The 22,195-nt window shown below is 39.8% G+C and overlaps 2 protein-coding genes and 1 long non-coding RNA gene across 8 annotated transcripts; 1 reads left to right on the top strand and 2 right to left on the bottom strand.

The window, feature by feature from the left end:
• Positions 1 to 871: 871 nt before the first annotated feature.
• On the bottom strand, positions 872 to 8,745 carry LOC119719807. The gene is made up of 3 exons (XR_005269999.1): positions 8,642 to 8,745; positions 5,934 to 6,076; positions 872 to 1,078 (listed from the first exon to the last, which is right to left on the bottom strand). It is a non-coding gene; the product is annotated as an uncharacterized LOC119719807 (long non-coding RNA).
• Positions 8,746 to 9,495: 750 nt separating this feature from the next.
• Positions 9,496 to 14,141, top strand: LOC119719346 (pyridoxine-5'-phosphate oxidase-like). 6 transcript variants are annotated; one of them, XM_038188765.1, is made up of 7 exons: positions 9,496 to 9,561; positions 10,101 to 10,424; positions 11,064 to 11,163; positions 11,594 to 11,647; positions 12,076 to 12,204; positions 12,789 to 12,865; positions 13,849 to 14,141. In XM_038188765.1, exons 1-7 carry the CDS (start codon positions 9,518 to 9,520, stop codon positions 14,012 to 14,014), a joined length of 894 nt encoding a protein of 297 aa, XP_038044693.1. In that variant the 5' UTR covers positions 9,496 to 9,517; the 3' UTR covers positions 14,015 to 14,141. The 6 variants fall into 6 exon arrangements, with proteins under 6 accessions (XP_038044693.1, XP_038044692.1, XP_038044697.1 ...); XM_038188764.1 differs by having other exon boundaries at positions 10,068 to 10,424; XM_038188769.1 differs by having other exon boundaries at positions 9,496 to 9,641.
• Positions 14,142 to 15,032: 891 nt separating this feature from the next.
• LOC119719348 (histidine protein methyltransferase 1 homolog) lies at positions 15,033 to 22,075 on the bottom strand. Its single transcript, XM_038188770.1, has 8 exons — positions 21,842 to 22,075; positions 21,009 to 21,112; positions 20,046 to 20,205; positions 19,183 to 19,346; positions 18,555 to 18,700; positions 18,053 to 18,151; positions 17,247 to 17,362; positions 15,033 to 16,608 (listed from the first exon to the last, which is right to left on the bottom strand). Exons 1-8 carry the CDS (start codon positions 21,921 to 21,923, stop codon positions 16,562 to 16,564), a joined length of 918 nt encoding a protein of 305 aa, XP_038044698.1. The 5' UTR covers positions 21,924 to 22,075; the 3' UTR covers positions 15,033 to 16,561.
• Positions 22,076 to 22,195: the final 120 nt, after the last annotated feature.

Here is a 22,195-nt window from a genome sequence, read left to right as displayed (position 1 = left end):
CATAGTGGGTGAAATTTGTAGCCTCATGAAAATGACATTATCTTAACCATCAATCATTTGATGGTATACATGCTCAACATGTGTGTCCACATGTTTGTCCTGTATGTACTAGTACTAGTCTGCACAATATGAAAACATACATTGTATGTGATGTATGCGAATGAGTGCAAACTTTTGACCAATTACAATCACAGCTTCAACTGCATGTTGTAAAAAGCTGACTCTGTGCCTTCCTTACCGGGTAGATGCTCTGCTTTACTTAACCCAGGTGAAAATTCCAGTGTAAACTAGTTCAACTGGATTCAACTGGTTTCAACTGGTACCAGTTGAAGTGGAAATTGGTGACTGGCTATGAACTGGTTTTAACTGATTTTAAACTGGTACAAACTGGTACAACTTGTTTTGAACCAGTTAAACAAGTCAAAAAAAAAATTCAAAATGAGTTAAACCAGTTCAAACCAGTCACCAATTTCCAGTTGAACTGGTTTTAACTGGAATTTTCACCTGGGAAAGTAAATGTCATGCATTTTATGAAATTGTGAGGCGTTCTGACAAAATGAGACGGATCTGGCAACAGGACGTACTAAGTGAAGGAAAATGCAAAATACCGAATGGGGGTGATTCTCTAAATAGACCCTTTCATAAAATTGGTCACTGCTCAGTCAACCATGAATGAAATAACATGACCAAACAGGACTTCAAAGAGGAGATTCAACCCTAGCAGAAGATATCTCCCTTTGATTCACATGTGCCCTACTTCTGTTCCAATTAGCAATAATATCTCGGTTTCGTTTTTTTTTAATCCACCCTGTATAAGCACATTATTATTATTATTAATGGATTACAAACGTTGAGATCAGGCTTACCCAGAGCTGGTTCTGATCTCGTCACAGACAGCAACAGGCCCGACGCTTTACCCTTCCGATTGCTGAAGGTGGTGTACAGCCTGCTCCCCATGAGGGCGGTGTGGCGACGCTCATTGCGCAAGTCCGACCGCGTCCTCTTGTAAATCTTCCGACTCGCCATGACTCCTCAGCTTATTCCCTCGGTTTTAGACTTGTGGTATATCCATGGTAATCTGTGTGGAGAAAAACAGAAAGGTGAAATTTCTTGCATGGCACATAATTGTGTCACGTACATGTACCTTACCACATCCTGTATGTTGTACAGGTAGATGGCGTTTCCTGACCATTCACGTCAAGCTCCTTGTGCAGGACAAACATCGTGCACACAATGCTTCAAGTGCGTATGGCAAGAAATGCTCACAAGAAAATTTGAACTGAATGTGCGAACCAATTGTGGTGTTTTGAGGGCCAGGGATTGGGGGGCAATGTTTTCAAAGGTCTCACCTCTCTCTTTGTCAACTGTTCAGTGAGGGGGTAGTTCGCACAGAGTCTATAATATAAAGCTACACAGCCATTGAACAATCCAGCAAACAATATCACATGTAATTAGATGCCATCACTTAGATGGTGCCATGCCAATGCGCATGCGGTACACATTCCTAAAGTTGGTATCCAAGCGTTTTGCTGACCGCATTGCCAAGCCTGTTACTAAATCAGTAAAGGCCAAATGAGGTCGCTGGATAAGTCAAACCTATGAAGTTACACTGTAAGTCCACACTGTAAGGTCCGTACTCAGCAAGAACTTAGAACGTTCAGTAAAACAAGAGGTACCTGAGCTCAACTCTACCAGTAGCTTGATTGCAGGAATAGTCCACAAGTTTCCAGTACGTGATCCTCACGAATGTGTTGGTGACGTCAAGGAACAAAACAAGTAAGAACACATCGCCAGATTTCCACAAGGAACTCCCAAAGCAGCTCACTGCCTATACGTGTAACTGGAAGTGCTTATAAAACCAAGCCACAAGTGTGCATCAAAATCTTGGCCTGGAATCGGCTTGTACCAAGTTGAACCACGCTAAGTGATCGTGTCCCCGTGCATGTCACAAGAAGTTACGTGTCCTCCCACCAAGCAAGAAGACCGTCCGCCCGACTCTATAGAGAATTCTCTTAAGTATCCTAAGAAATTTATCTGAAGTTCAGGATCAAGAATGGTTTTGGGAGTTTCCGTTCAGTTTATGAGCCGAGTGCTAGGTAGCTGTCGGGTACTATCGTGCGGTCTAGTTTTTTCTGCCTGTTCGGTAAAGCCGTACCACTGTAGTTCATGTCAGCCCGGAAGCGTAGTCGTACATGATTCAGGTTTTGATTCCCTGGGCTGACTCACAGCTGGTTGCTATCGGCAACGACAGGCTGCCCGGGCCGTCAGAGCTTAAGTCTCACTCAGTGGCTTGAGAAAAGACATGCAAAAGTGCTGAAATTAATACAGACAGATATGGCCACTCCAGAGCTATAGTCGAGTCTGTTACAAGTCAAATTTCGAGTCAAGTCACAAGTCGATTATAAGGCACTGGTAACAATTAAGTAACAGAGCCAAAGAAATACCTGTATCAGAGAAAGTTTATTTGAATAGCTTTTGACTTTGATGTGACTGAAGGATCTCTGATTGACCTGTAGCTGACTTGTGATGACCTGACAACACTATTAGGTGTTATCTGCTTTACTTCGATGCTTACCATTTTGAAGTAATTGTGGATAGATTGGCTCACTTATGAATAAATTTTTGGAATTGAAATTTTTGGAATTAGAAACTTTGAAATTAAAAATTGTATCCATTGACTGTTTTTTCCCCCTTCTCTTTATTCATTTAAAAGACTAAAATAATCAAATCCATATATTGCATATTGCATCTTGGCTGTTTTCTGTTAAACAATCTATGTCCTACTTCCCAGGAAAAGACCTTCCCACACCTTTGCTAATGTTTCCATCAGTTTTTTAAAAGTTTAATACGCACAGGTCGGATTAATAAAACTCTACAAACTGCAAGAATAAGCATTATTTGCAGCTCCCGGTATCCAAAAAGTAACTGACAATATTATTTTTGAAAAGCATACTTGGTTAGTAAGATAGTTATAGCACTAAACTCCCTGTGAAATTCTTCTTTCTGGCATGCTGTCATTTTGAAGAAAGCAATAAAAGAAGGTTCCAAAGATGCGTCTAAAGACGCATCTTTGGAAATTTCCGTTAGTAGTTTGCTGTATACGGAATATACAGCATTCGCCGAGCTAAAACTTCATCAGGTTAGTTGTTAAGCAACCCTTCTTTAGATTTTGAGCACTTTTGTTGCTTCAAACGAAAAAAAATGCACAAATGATATACTCTACCGGTACCTTTAAGTACTAGCTTGATCACATATATGATAATCCCAACATTTGGGCCCCGAAACAACTGCACCGGATGCTTTCTCCCCAGATTAACAAATATACAACTTCCAGAAGAGCTTCCCCAGGACAAAAATTGACTGTGACACGCTGGGGAAATCTCCCCTTCCTTCCTGCTCAATTCTTGCATAGCGTGAGCGCGAGCTCCTCTTCTCTAAAAAAAGGGAAAAAATCAGTCGGTGATTTCCGCTGGATCTGCCGTGGCACCTTGACCTTAAGAATGAGGACTGTGAATGTCACTTCGTGTTTCTCTAACAATGTGATGTTAACGTTGGAACGCTTGCACAGAATGTTGAAATGTCCTTCATTGAACTGGATGGCTTAATCCAAGTGTCTTAATGCTAGGAAGGCAGGGTACATCAAGAATAATTAAGCCGTCAGTTCCTCCTCCTCTTTTTTGGGGGGGAGGGAGGGGCCTCTAATGAAATTATTCATGCTTAGTTGAAAGGTCTAGTACAGACATTTTTTTTTTTCATACTTGAACAGAGTGACCCAGTTTAGTTGCCCTTTCTTGCTTGTCATTCACATAGCGGCGATGCGCACGGACCAATTACATCACGACTTTTGGTCAGGTGACCAAAGGTTGGCGGGGCTTATGGCCAAATTTGGAAAGGTTCACTACAGTTGATAAGACATTCAACCCTGTGTAAGAAACATGGACATGTATACATGTAGCTTCTTTGGAAGTTAAACTTTTATTAATACATGTAATATACAGCAGTATCGATTCCATTCCTTTGCATTAAAACTAAAGGGGCATTTTGGCCGGAAATCTCCAAAGTTTTATGTTATGGATTGTTTATTTAAATCCTACATTATTTCAAAGGTTGGTTGAAAGAAACTAACCTAATGTCTTACCATTCCCCAAAAAAGACGGGAAAAAACTGTTGTTTACATCGGATGTGGCAGAAATTTGGTGGCATTACGCGCAAATGATCTACATACCACTGTGTCTATTCAATGTACGCTTCACGTTGCGTGTGTCACATAATACATACAGCAATAATACTACGTAAATTTTATCCGCACAATGCGGTGCACTGTGTCGCAGGATTCACAACTAGCACCCGACAGCTCGATTTTTGAGAGACAAAATTTTGACCCCCGAAATTTGTTCTTGCATGGTTTTCACAAAAATAACACAAAAACACCCAGTTTTTAAAGGATGGTTTTGTGGACATTCACAAAGTTTTACCCCCTTTTACGCCCAATTGGGCGCATTTCAGGACGTAATGTCCCTTTAAAATGCCCATTTGAGGAATTACGTACACTTTAACCATGTACCAACTGGTACGTGTCACCACATGTTAATCAATTTTAATGAAATTTCCTGCGTGTAAGTTGCCTGGGAATGTCGTCTAGACGTAACATTATGTTCATGAACAGCTTAATGCTTCCCACACAAACATTGAAGCATACTTGATGCACACGATGAAGAGATCTATAAAACAAAAGTGCACCTGTTGTTCACAACATACGTGTTAACTAAATTTAAGGCTTTATAACCACACATCTGTCACCAGATAATCTGGACTGAAGACAGAAATTTGGCAAATTTTTGAAAAAGTTCAAGAGGGATAAGTGTACACTTGAGATGAATTTTAACAGCACAGTTTCTTTTGCAGGCTTTGGAAAGAGTTAAATAAAAATTGTGTGAAACAATACAGAACATTACCCCTTACAGACAAGAAATTGTAATATGATTTTAATACACACACCTTAGGGATAGGGTTAACAAGACACCGTAAGTATTTTTAAGTTCTGGTACAATACAAGAAACTTAGGCAAGCATTGTTTCAGAAAAATACCGGTAAATACGATTTGACGACTATGCTCTGAATTAAGAAACTGAAATGAACGCTTCCTTTGTTCTCAACTTGTCAATCAATTTGACAGAGCGGATACGTTTCACTGCATGCCAATAGTAATTTATTCCACTTGAAAGATGTACTGTACAAAAAAGTCATTCAACGATTTGATTCACCGTATCCTTTTTCAATTTACAAATTACAATATAGTTGCTTTCCTTTGTAAAGCGTGACTTCTTTCCAGCTAACAGATCAAAGATGTAATACATGTATGTACTGGTACCGGTATGTTACTACATAGAATGGACCACATTCTACATGTATGCATAAGCCTACTGCTAAAGTCTAGTACCGTAGAGTACCGGTAGATCATTTGTCATAGATCTGTGCATTTTGTTCGTTTGAAGCAACAAAAGTGCTCACAATCTATAGACCGGTGCTTAACAACCAACCTGATGAAGTTTTAGCTTTGTGAATGTTGTACCGTACATTCCGAGAATTTAAGGATCTCATTTTCAATTCAAAATTTGCTATAGTCATGTTTGAATTGCATCCGAAATCAGCATCTGTGACACTTTCTCATTTAGCCGATTGAACCGATGAATAATAGCAACCATTCACGGATGCACCGAATTACAAAACCAACTATAAACGGAAAAGTCCAACATATCATGGGGAATGGCCTTCTTCCAATTCCATTGTTTTCTTCAAAATGACAGCATGCCAGAAAGAATAATTTCACAGAGAGTTTAGTGCCATTACTACCGGTATCTTTAAACCAAGTAAGCTTTTCATCAATAATTTCGTCAGTTACTTGTTCCATAGCTGCAAATGATATACTCTACCTTTAAAATGTGAATCATCGCCCACACGCCTGTTTCTCGTCACATTTTGTGATGAAAGCTTTCCTTCTCACACCAGAAAGTGGATGCAGTTTGTGCTTGCGTATTTGATTTCCTTTTTAAGTGGCACAGGCACAGCTGGAAGACTAGAACACCAAAGCCCAATGAAAACAGTAACCCGAACTTGATCAGGGAATCCAATATTCCAACTTCAGCTCGTAATGATCTGAGACATCTTTTACTTACAATACAAAAATGACTGAAAGTGAAAGGCACTTACATAAGGGATAAGGCATATTCCATTATGCAGTCTGGATTCTGGAATATTTGGATTCGTTTAAAGCTGACTTTCACTGAATTCAGGATGTGGCATTACACCGGTATTTGTCATCACGGAGATTAATAAACTATTCATTTTTCAATTTCACAGTAGTACAGGGGAAAATTGTACATACGCCTGCCTGGTGACACCAAACTATTTGTGGTAATCACCAAATAAAGGCAATTAAAGTTGAAGTTAGGTGCAGGAAAATATCTTATTACAATATCTTTTTGTGTTGTGGGCGCAAAACCAACCGAAAAATTAAAGCGTATTTTCAGGGCGTTGAATGGTCCAAAATAGAACAAGTAGCTTTTTCTATTTAAATAAAACATAGGCCTTCAAATTGAAAATCTGTTAGAAGAAAAACATTGAACAAGTTGAAAAGCAGGGCTAGAGCAACTTCACTGTAGATTTTGAATAAAAAATGTAATATTTGTTTCAAATTAGATCAGTTTAATGAAGAATTTGCATTAAAAAAAGCAAGCTGCAAATTACCTTATGACTTGGTGGTCTTGACATCCTGTTACTGTACATGTAAGTCGACAAGGTTTTTTTCAAAATGGCAAAAATATCCTAGGGGATCACTTCAAGTGTATATTTAGGAGTAAGTAATAATAAGTGTGGTCAATTCCAAGTCTATGACTCAGACTTGGTTGACAATGCTCGTGATTGTGTATGGATTTGTGGTGGTGAAACCGTGGGGTCGCCCCCATGTGACCTCCCCAAACAATGCCATAAATAAACTTTAACTAGGATAAAAAAAAATTGGTGACAGAAGTAACCATGGACACTGGTAACCACAGAAACTGGATTTTTTCTGCAAAGTTGTACAATCTTGAATTGACTTCAGTTGATAAGATTTAGAAACAATGAATGAACAGAATTTATTATTAGTTGGCCGTGTCATTTTAATCATTTAGAGTTATCTATTTCAATTTTTTTTTTTACAAACAACTGAAATCTATTTTTAGACTGCCTTGCTGTTTCTGAAGAAGGAATGAGGGTATTGTTTTGTTAATAATCTTTTGTCATGTAAATAATATTTTGTGAAAAAAATTGATCAAAAAAAGAGAAAAAAATGAAGATGTGTCAAAAAAAACCACAATAAGAAAACGGTGGGGGTGGGGGGGGGGGGGGTGGAGGCAGGGGAGAGTCATGTGCCCTCCAAGTGGAAGTCCCTACCCTGTGTGCCCCCCCCCCCCTTTAAAATCTTGAATGGCACAAAAACAATAATCTGTTGCCTTCAGCTCCCCCTTAAAAATATTGGTGCAACCCCAGATGCCCTCTATAGAAGTTCAACCCTAGAAGTTGCAGCGAACTTCTTTATTCACTTTTTATGTTTTTACTTCAAGCAGTACATTTATAATTCAATCCTAGGCTTAGTGTATCTCAAATTCAATTTCAAAATTGATCCATGGTAAACCATATGTCGGGAATGGTAGCTCAAAATATTATGGTCATGGAACTCAAAGAATAATCTTGCTTGCAGCTTGTACACATAAATTCTGCCGCAAAGTACATGTTAAAGGCTTAATTTCCAAGATCCTGAAATCATTGGTGCAGTTTCGCAGCAACTGGTGTTTCACAGGAAGTGCTCTTAAAATAGGCATGACTCAGTACATATGAACACTGCAGGGACCAGGCAACATCGCCAAATGGAACTCCCTTCGCATGTTGAAAGCATGTCCATGCACAGTTCAAATATTTATGTTGGATTATCTAATGAGTGAAGATTGAGGTCTAGTTTTCCCAACAGACCCTGTGACCTGATTGCTAGTAATCCAATGAGGAGTGATCAGTGGGACCAATCTTAATAATGTTGCACATTTTAATGGATAGAATGAGATTTAGTTACCTCATGTTTAACTGCAGATACCTGATTTACCAAGTGTATAATGTAATGTACAGCTGTCAGTCAGTCGAAGAAATGTTCATGTCTAAGACTTTACATTTTGCTGTCATAAAAAATGCAATACAAATAGTGAAATATTAAAGATATTTATATTTGTGTTGACAGGTTTAATTTTGGGGGGTGTCAGAGCAGGGGGGAAAGTTCGCAATTTAGTTTCAATGAATTTCTATGAAAAAAGGGAAAAAATGTTGCAACCTGACGCCATCTCAGTGAAGGTCTTTGTACACAACCGCTGAAGTGGCGTCAGGTTGCAAATTTTTTTTCAAAAAGAAAAAAAAAATGGAAGAACTGAAACTAGTTGTTGAACGAGCGTCGAAAGTTTAGGCATTCTCGCCTCCACGCCACCACAACATTTTTGTTGCCTTTCACAGTTTCTGTTCATTTGTCGCCGCTCAAAAAAACACGTTTTTTTCACATAAATGGCAGTTTCAGATTACTGACAATGATATACATATAGATGAAAGATTATGTACTTACATTAGTTACGGCTAGAATAAGGGCTCTGGACGGACATTTCGTGTCTTACAAAGCTTTGTCGCAAGCATGCAGAAGCAGGCAAACTGAAATTTAGTTGTCTGATTTTCTTCGAGCTTCTTGTGGACTTTAATTTTGTGGCAACTGCGCATGACTGAAAACTTTCGCAAAATGCTTCATGAATAATTCATATAAAACTTTTTGACCTCTTAGCTCATGGGTCAATGACTTTAGGAAGGGAATTGTTAAAAAATAAATAATCAAATGGTATTCAATATTAAATGTTTTTGTTTTAGTTAACATTTACGTTAACTGAACGCCAGCAGACTTTTTAAATAATGTGGCATTATTAGTTGGGGCAAGGTCATGCACGTCGCGGATAAATGGGAGGGGCTAGGCAATGGAAAGTGCAAAACATAAAGAGGGGAAACTAATTTGCGTAATGCAGAATGCGTGATAAAATCAACCAAGGAGCTATACTCATATCCATTGGATACATCAGGAAATTACAGTATTAAGCACACAACACAAGTGTAAACATAAGTAGACCTTTAAATGAAAACCAATTGAAATTACTTGAAAGTTTCACCCCTGTAAGTCATGGTATAGCCTTGAGCTTTGATTGCATAAGCACACGTGATCGGCGTGTACGCGTACACGTGATCGATGGTGCACGTTTGTTTACACAAGCGAGCATACTTTGGCTATGGCTTCGAATCAGCTCATGTGTATGCAACAGTCGCATATCCGTAGCCGGCTACGGATATGCGACTGTTGCATACACATGAGCTGATTCGAAGCCATAGCCAAAGTATGCTCGCTTGTGTAAACAACCGATTACGTGACCCCGGCCGATTACGTGACCCCGGCCGGCCCCGGATGATCGCAGCCGACTGTCAACTTTGCGGTTCGTTTTTCAGCTGGTAATTACGTTCAGAACTTCTGTTTCGCTGGCGAAGTACGCATCCATAATCGCGTCAAGAAAGCGGAATCATCCGTACATGTATATGCAAGCTTCAAACTATTCCTGTCAAAACTGAGTTAGTTTACTAAAAGACAAATTGATCATGTTCGATTTTGCCGGCTTTATGATCAAGAGAGTTTAACCTATTTCGTGAATTTTCGAGAGAATCTTAAATTTCAGTTTTCAATTTCAGGCATGCCAGCAAGGCCTATACTTTCCATCTCAGTCATGAAAACATTTTTCCTTGACTTTGTTCTTTGATTCTGTTAGCAAAATATTCAAACTGGGATATTTTCATGGCAATCGTGTTTTGCGAGTAGGCCTAACTTACTTGGACATAGGCCTATTCCTAGGCCAAGTCGCCAAATGGATTTTGTTTCCTTACAGGAACCGGGCCCATAGATACACACTCGCCTAAATGAGTAACCTCCATTTCGTTTATTAAATATAATTTAAGATGAGTAGTGCTCTCGTGTGTCGTTTTACAATCTCCACCAGCTTTAGAGCAGCACATCTCTCCAAGAATCTCCGCAGCGCACTTCGTAAATGCGTCTCGACCTCTCTTCGTTCAACATCACTCCACAGTAGGTTTTATTCCTTGTTTTCGGAAGAAGACGACAACATGTCCGGGATCATCAGTAGTACCAATGGGATTGATGTGGCCGCGATGCGCAAGCCGTACAAGGAGGGCCACGAATCCTTTGAAGAGGGCGACCTGGTTGCCAAGAAGCCCATGGCGCAGTTTGCCGCGTGGTTCAAGGATGCTACAGAGCTGAAAAGCGTCGGCGAGCCAAATGCTATGACAGTGGCTACAGCTAGCAAGTAAGCAGACTTAAAGTCAAGCTCATGCATAAAACATAGTCCTGGGCCCGATTTCACAAAACGCTACGACGCATCGCAACCGAGTTACGATGTGTCAATGTTGCAACAAGCATGTTAGTATCCAGACACTACTTCTTTAGTTGTGTACAAAGTCTGTGGAGAGTCAAAACAATTTTCTAAAGTATTTCCTAGCAAAATTTGAAATGTTATTGTTAGTCATCCCAAGATTCATATCTTTGTAACATTTTTGCAATGACTGACCATTTATTGAGATGATAATTATATGAAGAAAACATGACGTCAGGTTGCAACATTCTTTCTGCCGCTGCTGCGGTAGAGGTCATTATCAACAACAAGAATCAAATTCATCTTGGGAACTTCGGCAACGCTACCCAGAAAATTCTGAGCATAGCTCACTCGTGCTGTATTCATGCAGTCATGCACATGAGGTATGCTTTGAATTTCTTCTTCTACTGACAGTGATACCCCAACAGCACACTATGCAAAGCAAAATCAGGCCAACATAATTCTCTTCTTAGCTCACACAAATTTTTCCCAATTTTTTTCAACGCAAAGTTGAGGTCTTGAGTGTTTCATCAAGAAGAATTAGCGATGTTTAATGTTTTTCTCTTTTTGTAGGGAAGGGAGGCCCTCTGCTCGCATACTTCTCATGAAAGGCTACGACGAAAAAGGATTCAAATTTTTCACAAACTACGAAAGCCGAAAGGGGCAAGAGTTGGTAAGATGAAATTTTAAGATGAATGCTTTGTAAAACAGAAAAATAGACCTTATGCATTGCAGGTATCAAAGAGGGTGTTCTCTGTTATTTTAATTTAGTAACAATGAATACACACAGGGGTTACTCATGCGTACCCCCAGTGATGCAAAACCATTGCCCTCAGACTCCACCTCAAAGCATGGGGTCTATAGGATTCACATACCCCAATTCCTGTGTAGTAGCTGTTTTCATTCAATTATAATAAGGCAGTTGAAAGAGTATTGAATGCAGACAGAGATCGTAAGCAAACATGCAGTACAAACAAAAACATGGACAGTGTTAACTTGGAAAATGTTGAGGTGTCTTCGACGATCCGGTTGTGCAAGGGTATATGAAACTGTCTTGTTAATTTGGTACCCTGAAATGATCGCTATTTCATTTTTGTCACCAGAGAGAGAATCCGTATGTAGCACTGTGTTGGTACTGGGAGCCATTGAGTAGATCGGTAAGTGGTTGTACAAATTTTGAAATGTATTTTCAAAATTCTGAAGAATTTTGCAAAAAGATGTGCTCATTATTGGCCTTATGGATTTCAAGTTCTGCTTCAAAGCATCTGAAGCCAATTTCATGCAACTGATGAGCATAGAAAATATTAGCTTAGCAAAAAAACAAAACGGTTTACCAGTCAAAATGCCATGTGATTTATATTGGTTGCAACTGGTTTCCAGCTACATTTGCGAAATCATTTTCTGCTTAGCGCCTCTGTGAAATTGAACCCTGGCTTATTTGTTTGAAAGGAGTATTCTAATGGCTACAGCTAGGTTACTGCCATTGAAAGTAGCTAAGTAGCCTTAAGTTTAGAATTTCCTACAGCTACTTTAAATGCAAAAATGAGAGTCCCGTGAATAAAACGTGAATCAAATTGCCATTCAGGTGCGCGTGGAGGGGCGTGTGGAGCGACTCTCAGAGGATGAGTCGACGGAGTACTTCCACTCTCGACCGCCAGCCAGTCAGATCGGCGCTGTGGTCAGCAACCAGAGCAGAGTCATTGAAAACAGGGCGGTAAGTAGAATCTGTAGAGCGTGCCATGGCGTCCACAGGTCACTAGTACAAATCACGCTCCCTTCACTTTCTTTGTTGAACTTTATATTGACTTCAGACAACATATAATTTCCCCGTGTAGTTTACTTCAGCCTAACCCCCATCAAAAATGCAACAGTATCCAACACAACTGAAATGAGAACCCTGCTACTGCCTACTGCTAAATGCAACAAATTGCAACAGTGGATTCTGTTGTATATCGCCTTGGCACTATGAGCAGTTACCCTGCTAAATGCAACAAGATGCAACAAAGCACGGGGACTTGAGTTGGCTCCTAAATAAAACAGTATACAACATCATTTGACCTTTGCATTTAGCAAGGTCAAGTGTAGTATAATTTAGTAAGTGAAAAAATTGTGATATATTTGGAGATATCAAAGGCTTTTGGCCATGGAGCACTCAATCTGGCTGTGCTGTTTACATTTTCTTTGTAAGCGAACAAACTGTTCCTGGTAATTAATTAATTCTGAGTATGTGGTGAGCATCGTGTGGTATTCTCTGATTTTGATGTCGGAAATCCATTTCATTTTCCATTTGTAAATCAGGTTTTGACATCTAAAGACGAGGCGCTGAAGGAGAAATACCTCAATACAGGCGTGACGATCCCCAAGCCTAACTACTGGTAAGGTGTCTCCCTTCTCTTCAAATCTAATCTCTGGTTATAATAACTTGACCGGGTTCTGTAGTAACTAAACTTGGATTTGCACTCTTACCAATTTACTGAAAGAGTCTGTCTCAAACTCTTAACCAACGTTTACCATAACTACTACGAAACAACAACCAACGTACATAAGATGTACATCAAAATGCAGCCATTGACAGAAAACTGCCGCACAGTTTGCCCCTAAACTCCGTCTGGTAATTCTTGACATCCTCATGATTATGTCGCAAACAAACACGGGCTGATTCGGTCCCGATCTTTGCAAAAATGATGAAAAAAATCTGCGTTCTGTACCGAGCAACATGGAGAAGTTAGTGCAGGCATGCAACTTATCCTCGGATCAGCTGATTTCCTCTTTTTTTACTTCCAATGTGTGCCATTGAAAATAGAAAAACCCTGTACAAAGTCTGGGAAAAATTTGAATTTCCTCTTTTTTTGTGATTTCCCAGTTGCATGCCTGTTAGTGGGAGATTATGAGTAAGACTCACAATTTGTGAATGGAGACTCAGTTTCACACCAAGAGACTCAATAAGACTCGGACTCAGATTGGCAGCTAATAAATTGAAAATTGGACTCAAACTTGACGAGTTTCGATTCAGACTCACCGAGCAAGTATAGACCTTCCATTAAGACTCCGACTCGTACTGTCAGCCACAGCTGGTCTGGACTCACAAGTCCAATCACAGTAAGTGACGGGATGAACAATAACAAAGGAATGCTTTTATCACGGGTCATTCAAACAGCTCTTGACTGGACCCGAGACTGGACGGCTCGTAAATAGACTTGTGATGGACTTGCGATGTCTTGCGATGGACTGATCTACAACACTTGTAACCATACAGTGTGTCTGTTATTAGTTTTCATGCAAGCATGCATAGGCTTCAAAGTTTCATCTTCAGTTCCTTAAACCACCACTGTTTATCGTTCCTCTTGATCTGTTCCAGGGGCGGGTTCAGGGTCATCCCGGAAGTGGTCGAGTTCTGGCAGGGGCAGAGCAACCGTCTCCACGACCGCATCGTCTTCCGTCGTCCAAAACAGGATGAGGTCATCGACAATAAGCTAGTCTACCAAGGCGAAGACGGATGGGTGTATGAGAGATTGTCTCCATGATGACAGAGCCAGTTAAAGACAAACCCCATATCTAGTAAAGCTTTGTATTTGTTACCCAACCCATCAAAATGAGTATTTAAATACTAAAGCATTATAGGGTACTGAGCAAGTCTTTCAAAAACTTTGTGTAATGACTCATATACGATCGTGTTTTTTTTTGGTGTGTGCTGTCACAAATTCCTTCTTGAGATAAAGTATCTTGCTCAGGGACAACAGTGCCATCTTGATTCTCCATGCCTGGATGAACTGCCACCACACTAACGTTTGCACTAACTTGTATTCAAACTCTGCCGTGACTGTATAACTGCGTTTACAGTTGCCCATCCAAGTACCGTCGCTAGTCAGCTTTGCTAAACTTTGATAATGAACAATGCAGCCACATTAACTAAGGGGCAATACGCAGTACAGTTATTTAGATGAAGTATGATTGTTTCATACTGTGAAGTCTGTTGGCTTTAAACCATTGCTATGACGTCACACTATTGTTAAAAGTGTGGATTCGGAACTACGAATCTGTTACACTGGTCACAAAGTGTAGATTCAGAACGACGAATCTTTAGTAAAGTACACTTTGAACATGTCGGACAACTGTTCTCCATAATGAGCATTAATAGGACCGTCTGCATGAAAACTTTCCTTCCAAAAATTACCAGTGCATTTTCACTGTCAGATTCTCCGCCGTCACTGCAAAAACTACTTTAAGTCGGAAAGAAATCGTGGTGTGAACTATATCCCTGTTGACGCAAGGAGCCTACACAAAATGACTTGGTTGTATGGGTATGGCGATACACATGCTAAACACGCCACAATGCTTGATTACGTTAAAGCCTCGAAAAACTCCCTCGCAAATTACCATAATGGCCACGACTCGACACGAGATATGCAAGTCTTTTCATCTCCACCCATTGGACTGTTAATGACAATACTTCTTTTGGTTTAAGCTTCGCGCCTCGTGAATTCTTAAATTATGAATCCACACTTTCTCGTGTATTCTCCTTAACGTAATCTGTTGGTAATTGGTTTATGTATTACGGTGTATTTGTGATTGTTTCAAACCTTTTAAATGAGTGTCTGTAAAAGAGTATCTGTAAGGTTTGCTGTGATTTTAGGCTTCGTATCTTCCTCAAATGAAGTCCTTAGGTAGTTTTGGTCACATTCAGTGTATGCTTGACAGCTTTTGTAAACATAAGGAACAGGGTATGTGCTCTGTTTAAATATTTGTTCAGCATTATATAAAAAAAAATGTTTTATGGTCATGCAACTCAGGAACATGAAACTAGGAACATTTTCTAGGCTTGTACGCCTTACATGGAGCATGCTTGTTCAATAAGCCAGCTCGGTATTTCAACTGCGCATGCGCACACAATGATATGGGTCACGGGCCATTCGGGATAATCGAACGCTCATCAAAGGCGCATCAACGCGTAAGGAAATGGTCGCACAACGCTCTACGTCAATTACGAGCAAAATGGGCATTTGCGTAACATCGCATAACATTGCGTCAGCGATTTTTCCCCAAATGACCTTTGACTTGGACTTCCAGATACCGAACTGGCTTATTGTAAAACTTCTCTGGGTTGACAAATTAGCTACATTGTACTGGTGTGATTTCAAAGTCGCAATGGATTAGGTACATGTATTCGGTGTGTGATTTGTTAAAACCTGTATATCCAAAACAGAACAATTTAAAAGGATTGTGTGTAAAATAATTGCTTTGAATTTAGGCTTAAAATCTGGAACAAATATGAGCTATATGATGCTTAACTGTGGATTGTGTTTAACGTCCAAAATCTAAGCAGTATTTTTAAAAATAAATGGTACTTGTATTGAGTAGCTATTTATTTAGGAAAAAAAAATTGTATATAAAATGGAATTTTTGTAGTAATGCATTTTATGCAATGCCACCTTTTTCGAGGTAGCTGATGAAATAATTACACACACTAGAATTTTTGATTTGGAATTTCTAATGTAGCTTTATTATATATACAGTTAAAAAAAAAATCATGTCGGTGGAAAATAAAGTTATCTCTGTGAAGTACTATGCAAAGAACTGTGTAATTTTTCAAAGCTGTCTGTTCAGAGAAAATATGGTAAAATCTAAAAAAAAAAAAAAAAAAAATTATTTAGGCCTGTCACTCTTGCAGTGTGTCAAACATTGTTAACTTCCAAAGCACTTACAGTTCAAAATTAAACTGGAAACATCTGTTTTCGTTAAGCACCATGGATGAATAAGGTAACAGAAAATTTCCAATTGTGACCGTTATTTCATCTTTTGCAAATATTTTAAATTTGCATCATCAACATCACACTTATTTCCTCTTAATGGCAAAAATGAAGAATACAAGCATTAGTTGAGATACAAAGGCAAAATCTTAAAATTGCATCTGAAGGTTTTGGGTTCATAACCCACCAGCAGAGATTTCTTGTAGAAATAAGATGGAAGAGAAAATGCCTCACGGAAGAAACACCTCACGAAGATCATTTTGTTCAAGGCTTCAACAACACTTTCTAATATACTCGGTGTCACTGTCGACGCACCTCCAAGTTTCAAGAAGCCTCCAAAAACGCCATCTTCAAAATCTCTCTTTTCACCCCTACAAAAGAAAGAAAATGATGGACCAATATTAGAACTTACTATAAAATTCATGAAATCAACTATAATATGCGCATGTGTATCGTCATCATGAGGGTGTGGTCATCCATTGTTGGATGAAGCCCTTCTCAAGCAGTTTCCATTCTCTTCTGTTTGTCATTCTACTCCATGTTGCCGTGTTCATGTATGTGGTGATTTCATCTCTCCATCTCCTTTGTCTACCTCTTCTTCTTCTGCCTGGCCTTGGTTGCCATTCAGTGAGTCTCTTGGTCCATCTTGTCTTCTTGCTAAGTGCCCTGCCCATCTCCATTTCATTTCCTTGATCTTCTCTATAATATCTTTGACCTTTGTTTTTTGTCTTAGGAAGGTATGTCTGATTTTGTCCTGTATTGATAGATTGAGCATTCTCCTTTCCATAGTTCTCTGTGTGATCAATCTCTTTGGTTGTTGCCCATGTCTCTGTCCCATAAGTCATTGTCGTCAGGACACACTGATTATAGATCCTTCTTCGCATATCATTTAGAAGCATATGTAAAGACACTTTCTATTCCGAGGCCATCTGTCAGGTGTCATTTGATTCAGAAGCAATGAATGCACAAAGAGGTGGTCAGACTGGTCTGTGTTTTAAGGAAACCTTACCCTCGGTGAAAGTCTTGCAGACCTCGATGTTGAATTCTTTACGCTGCCTCACCAAGTCTTCGAAAATCCTCGTCCCTCCGCCAACGCCAAAGTAGTGCGTCTTTGCGGCAATATATCTGGTTATTTATCTTTGATCAAGGTCACTTATTGAAATTTGAAGGAAAAAAAAAAGTATCTAACTGGGTGCTCAAGTCCTTGACTTTGAAAGGGTGGGGGTTGGGGGTGGGGGTTGGGGGTGGATTGGGGGGGGGAGGGGAGGGCTGTTTGAATTTGTTAATTCCATACTGCACCGCCGAAAAACCGCCTTTGGCACCGTTACTCTGTACTGCCCCAAACTGCCCAAACGCTGCATGGTTAATGAATTTATAAATAAATACAATGAAATACAATGTATAGTACAAGTGCAAATTGGTTCAAATTACCTATGCTCCTAAATTAGACTGGTTACCTGACCACATACATATTACATGAGGTCAGGCATTGCCCTAACAGCTTCTGAATCTGTATTGGTTGCTATGCACTGTTACAGTTCTAACTATCTGAAGTCTAATTGGCTACTGTCTAATCTACATAGACATGCATAATGCAATGCCTGTTTTTTGCATTTATAAATGTTTAATTTAGTTGACCCCACTTAGGTCAAAATGACATGCTGAGTGTTCTCAGACTCTATATCCGAATGAGAGACACTGCAGCTGTGTTTGGACTAGCCGTGTAATTACATTAAGAGTGTACACCCTTAATTTGCATTTCAGTTTTGGTTTACGGAAGGTTTCAACAAGCAAAATTCACGGTTGGAAGGATACATTACTCCGTTTGGTCTCAGCAATGCTCGTAGAATCTGATACAGCTTGTCATGTGAGTCTACGCTGTAAATGGTCTCTGATGTCAGGATGATGTCATACCTACAACATCAAAGAAAAAACGACAGTTCATACTTCATGCGAATGCGTTGCGAATTTTAGTGTCACGAAGCGTTTCCTGCGAAATTCGTGGGAGTTGAAATGTGCTCAATATTTGCGAATTTGCAGTGCGAAAACTTGCCCTAACGTCACAAGTTCGCTTTCGCGTCGAGTATGAACCTGCCTTAATACTGCTGAAATATTTGCACATCTGTAACTTAAAAAATAATTTTTTACAAATGTTGATGATCTGCAAAAGTCTGTTACATGTAAATGAATCGGCAACACAGACGACTTTTAATGGACTATTTGTGACTGAATTGATGACGAATTTTGTTGCAAACTTTCAGGGTTTGTTTTGTAAAATTCTGTTGTAATTAATGATTAACTTGTCAAAAATGCTCACTTTGTATCTGGATTTGAAGAGATCAACTTCTGCTGCACCAGGCTCCAGTCCCCGGCAAAGAACCGAAGGTCCTGATTGGTCGGTCCGTCCTGAGATCGGTTCAACACGACGCTGGGGATTGTCATGTGCTCAATCACCTCTTCATTCTATGAGAAAATTAAAACAACAAAATGCATGTTCTCAATGCACTCTGTGGAGACCTATGCCCTGCGCTGTGTTTCCACACTCTGGTACAATCCTCTTACAGTAAGACCCTTCAAGTTTTTTAATGTTTAGTGGGTCCAAAAATTTTCCGCCCCAAAATTAAATATGAAAAGCAAGGGGGGGGGGGACTATGTATTGCTGTTGTCGGTGGTGTACGCCATGGCTGCATTGGTCCCCCCCCCCCCCCCCGGATCTGCCGTTGGAGGGGGTAGGGGTAACGTGTTCTAAGTCAGACGTAAGTAGGAGAACAGACTTGATTCTTATGCGTGCCAAAATTCGCCATTTTTGTCTAGGGCTACCAGATATTCATTGCAGCCAAAATTTGATATGTAGCCCCAAGACAGCCCCACAACATCAATTTTGCACCATACCCTAACAAATAAATGAACCGAGCAAGAACTACTCAACAAAACTACTGACTCACATAGTCTTGGAAATGCACGCCGGCAGCTCCTTTCTTGCTGGCATAGATGCCCGGCAGGCCCGCCCCGCAGCCAAGCTCCAGGACATGCTTGTTCTCCAGTGGTACCTCCGCTTCGTGGAGGTAGTGGACCAGATCGATGGAACACTCCCAAACTTTCAGTCCACCTCAAGAGAAACATAGAAACTATAGTATGAAAATTATGCATAAGATGGATACTGTGTCCGGGTGATGTCAGCCACCCCGAATCACGAATCCTTTGGTTGCAGTACCGCTGCTACGTCACATTCAAACCAGCCAGCCGACCCTGGTAAGCTCGGTGGACAAGTGGTAAGACGTCCGCCCTAGTCAAGGGCTTCAATCACTTCTCACAAGTGGGGGTGGGGACTGGGGACATACCTTGATCAGCAGTAAAGCGACTGTGACGCAAAAAACCCTAACGGCGTGTGGTTCGGATGATTCTAGATGCTCTGTGGTGTGATCTGAGGCAATTTCTGATCACATTTTCCAATTTTTTTTTTCAAGCAAAAGATCATCATTTATAAACATCATGTTTGAGTTTGGAGTCATTGAATCAGCTATTCTGAGCAATAGAATCAAATATAGGCTACAATTTTGTTCGGGTACGAAAAAAGCGGGGGGGGGGGGGGGGGGGGGGGGAGATGAAGGGCAACACCCAAGTAAACATGAACAGTTTTAAATATCATCAGACATGGGTGGAAGTCGGAAGGGGGGTTTGGAAGTGCGAGGGGGGGGGATAATTTAGCATGGAGGGTGGGTGGGGGGAGGGGCTTGAAGGTAAGGTGGTGGTTGAAGATGAAGGAGGTGGAGCAAGCTTGCCCTGGGGGTGGGGGGCAATGACCTACCTTCATAGACATTTGGTATCAGGTCGGAGTGACTTTCTGTGGCTGTGGAAACGTCGCTGTCATTTTCTAAGCTTTCCAGAAGCCTGTCAAATTCTACGTCCTCTGGATTTAGAAAGAGCAACTCCAGATCACTGACTCTCAGGGCTTCCACTGCACATGACTAGTAAAGAAATAAAAATACTTAACAAAACTACCTCTTAGAGGGATTATGGTAAACAAAATGTATGTCAAGGCACATATGACCACTTCTGGTAACAGTCGTGCTTAGTCAGACTATGCATAAATTTACATATGATTGGTCATTCATTGAAGACCTGTTAGTAGAAAAACCTCTCACGATTTAGTTTTGTTTCGACTTTTCCGGATTTTGTTTATTTTCCAGATTTAATCTGGCATATAAATTGATGAGTAAAAGTGACATAAAGTTCAGCATTTTCGATTGCTCAGTAGACTTCCAGTGAGCATTTTCAGAAAAAACTTGCTACATGTTCCTTTTTTTCTACAAACTGGCCAAATGGATCGAACCTGATGAAAAGAACATCAACATAGAGCGACTACCAAAGCATTTAAATTTATTTTTTGTCAATTTTATGGCAATTCAAGAATTTCTGAACTCTCAGCACAAATGGTAGATGGACAGTGGTTGTAGATAGGGCTCAGTTGATAGAGAGCCAGAACAGCAATCCAGGTTTCAAATGTCTTTGTTCAACTAAGAAAAATTTCCATAGAATATGGCTTAGAATTTTGTTGAAGCAATTATTACATCTTTATTGCATTGTAAATGATTGCATCTTTACTCTGTAAAAGTTGAATCATTGTAACTTTTCATCGTACTAGCTCTGAGAAACCACTTAAACACCTTGACTTTTCCCCACCAAATTTTTACAAAATATCTGAGGGAACAAGATCATCTACTGGCCCAGAAAAACCTTTTAACGACGCCAAGTTGTCACCAAAGATTACCTGAGTTTCTGGCAGAGATTGAGGGGCGTATAATTCCTTGGCGGGTCTTAAAATGTCGCAGGCCTTTCGTGAGTCAACAACCGCTTTGTCACACTTGTTGGCACCTAACATCAGGAAACAAGATAAAACACATACATAGATGGGACGCAGATAAGAACACGTGGGTGATTAGGTTTCTTAACTTGAGTCAAAGAGGAAATTGATGGAGGAAGGGGCCGTTAAGGAGAGGGATGATGCTGATGATGATTAAGACTTTGAAAGTACAGCAAAGTAACACTGCTAAACCCAAATTACAGAAGTCATCCTCCTGCAAATATGTTTGCAAATGACGAGAAGTAAGCTTTAATTTTGCAATATTTGTTATTTTTTCAATAAACTCAATATCTCGTGATCATTCAATTCAATTCAATCCAATTTAATGTTAAAACATTTAATGAAAAGGCAATAAATTAAACAATAAAAGTGTTTCTTAAAATAATTTTGCACTAACTGTGGTGCTACCAACATTTTTTCATTTGAGATAATTGACTTTTTATTTTTCAGTTTGTTTTGGAAGGCTACGAGGGGGGGGGGGGGGAGAGGGGAGGGCTGCATTTCTTCATTAAAGATGACCCATAAATCTTTATTATGAGAAATTATGATGTATATTATAAATCAACTGGAGCGGGATCGATTATGGGCCAAGTAAAAAAAAAAACCAGTTTCCCGTCCCCACTCGCTTCCTCATTCCCGCCCGCCTCCTTTTTTTTTACATAATTTGTAATCTATTTTGCAAATATTGTCAATATATTGTATTCCTTCGAGGCAATTAAAATAATGCAAATTAGGCCCACCTGAAATTGAAGTTAAACCGGTAGAATCTTCGCCAACATCATTTTGTTCTTGTCCAATATCGAAGTTGAACTGAAAAGCCATTTTTGATGAACTCACATTTCTGATTCATAGGACTGATGAACAATCATCAAAATAAAACTAAATGTGCGAATGTTTCCAACGTGCACAACAGACGTGCGATTTGGCCCACACCATATAACACGTGTGTTGTTAGTATAAATTTGAAATTGTAAATATTAAACTATTGTGTGAAAGGGGGGATTTAATTTTGTAATGTTAGATCAACGTTTAGATAACAGAACAGTTAATCAAAAATTGATTGATTTGTTTTATATTTAGCAGAAATTGTATTA

This window comes from Patiria miniata, unplaced genomic scaffold (assembly GCF_015706575.1).
Source record: "Patiria miniata isolate m_02_andy unplaced genomic scaffold, ASM1570657v1 HiC_scaffold_8, whole genome shotgun sequence".
NCBI lineage: Eukaryota > Metazoa > Echinodermata > Asteroidea > Valvatida > Asterinidae > Patiria > Patiria miniata.
Note: the sequence above shows the minus strand (reverse complement) of the source record. Positions and strands in the feature narration are given on the sequence as shown.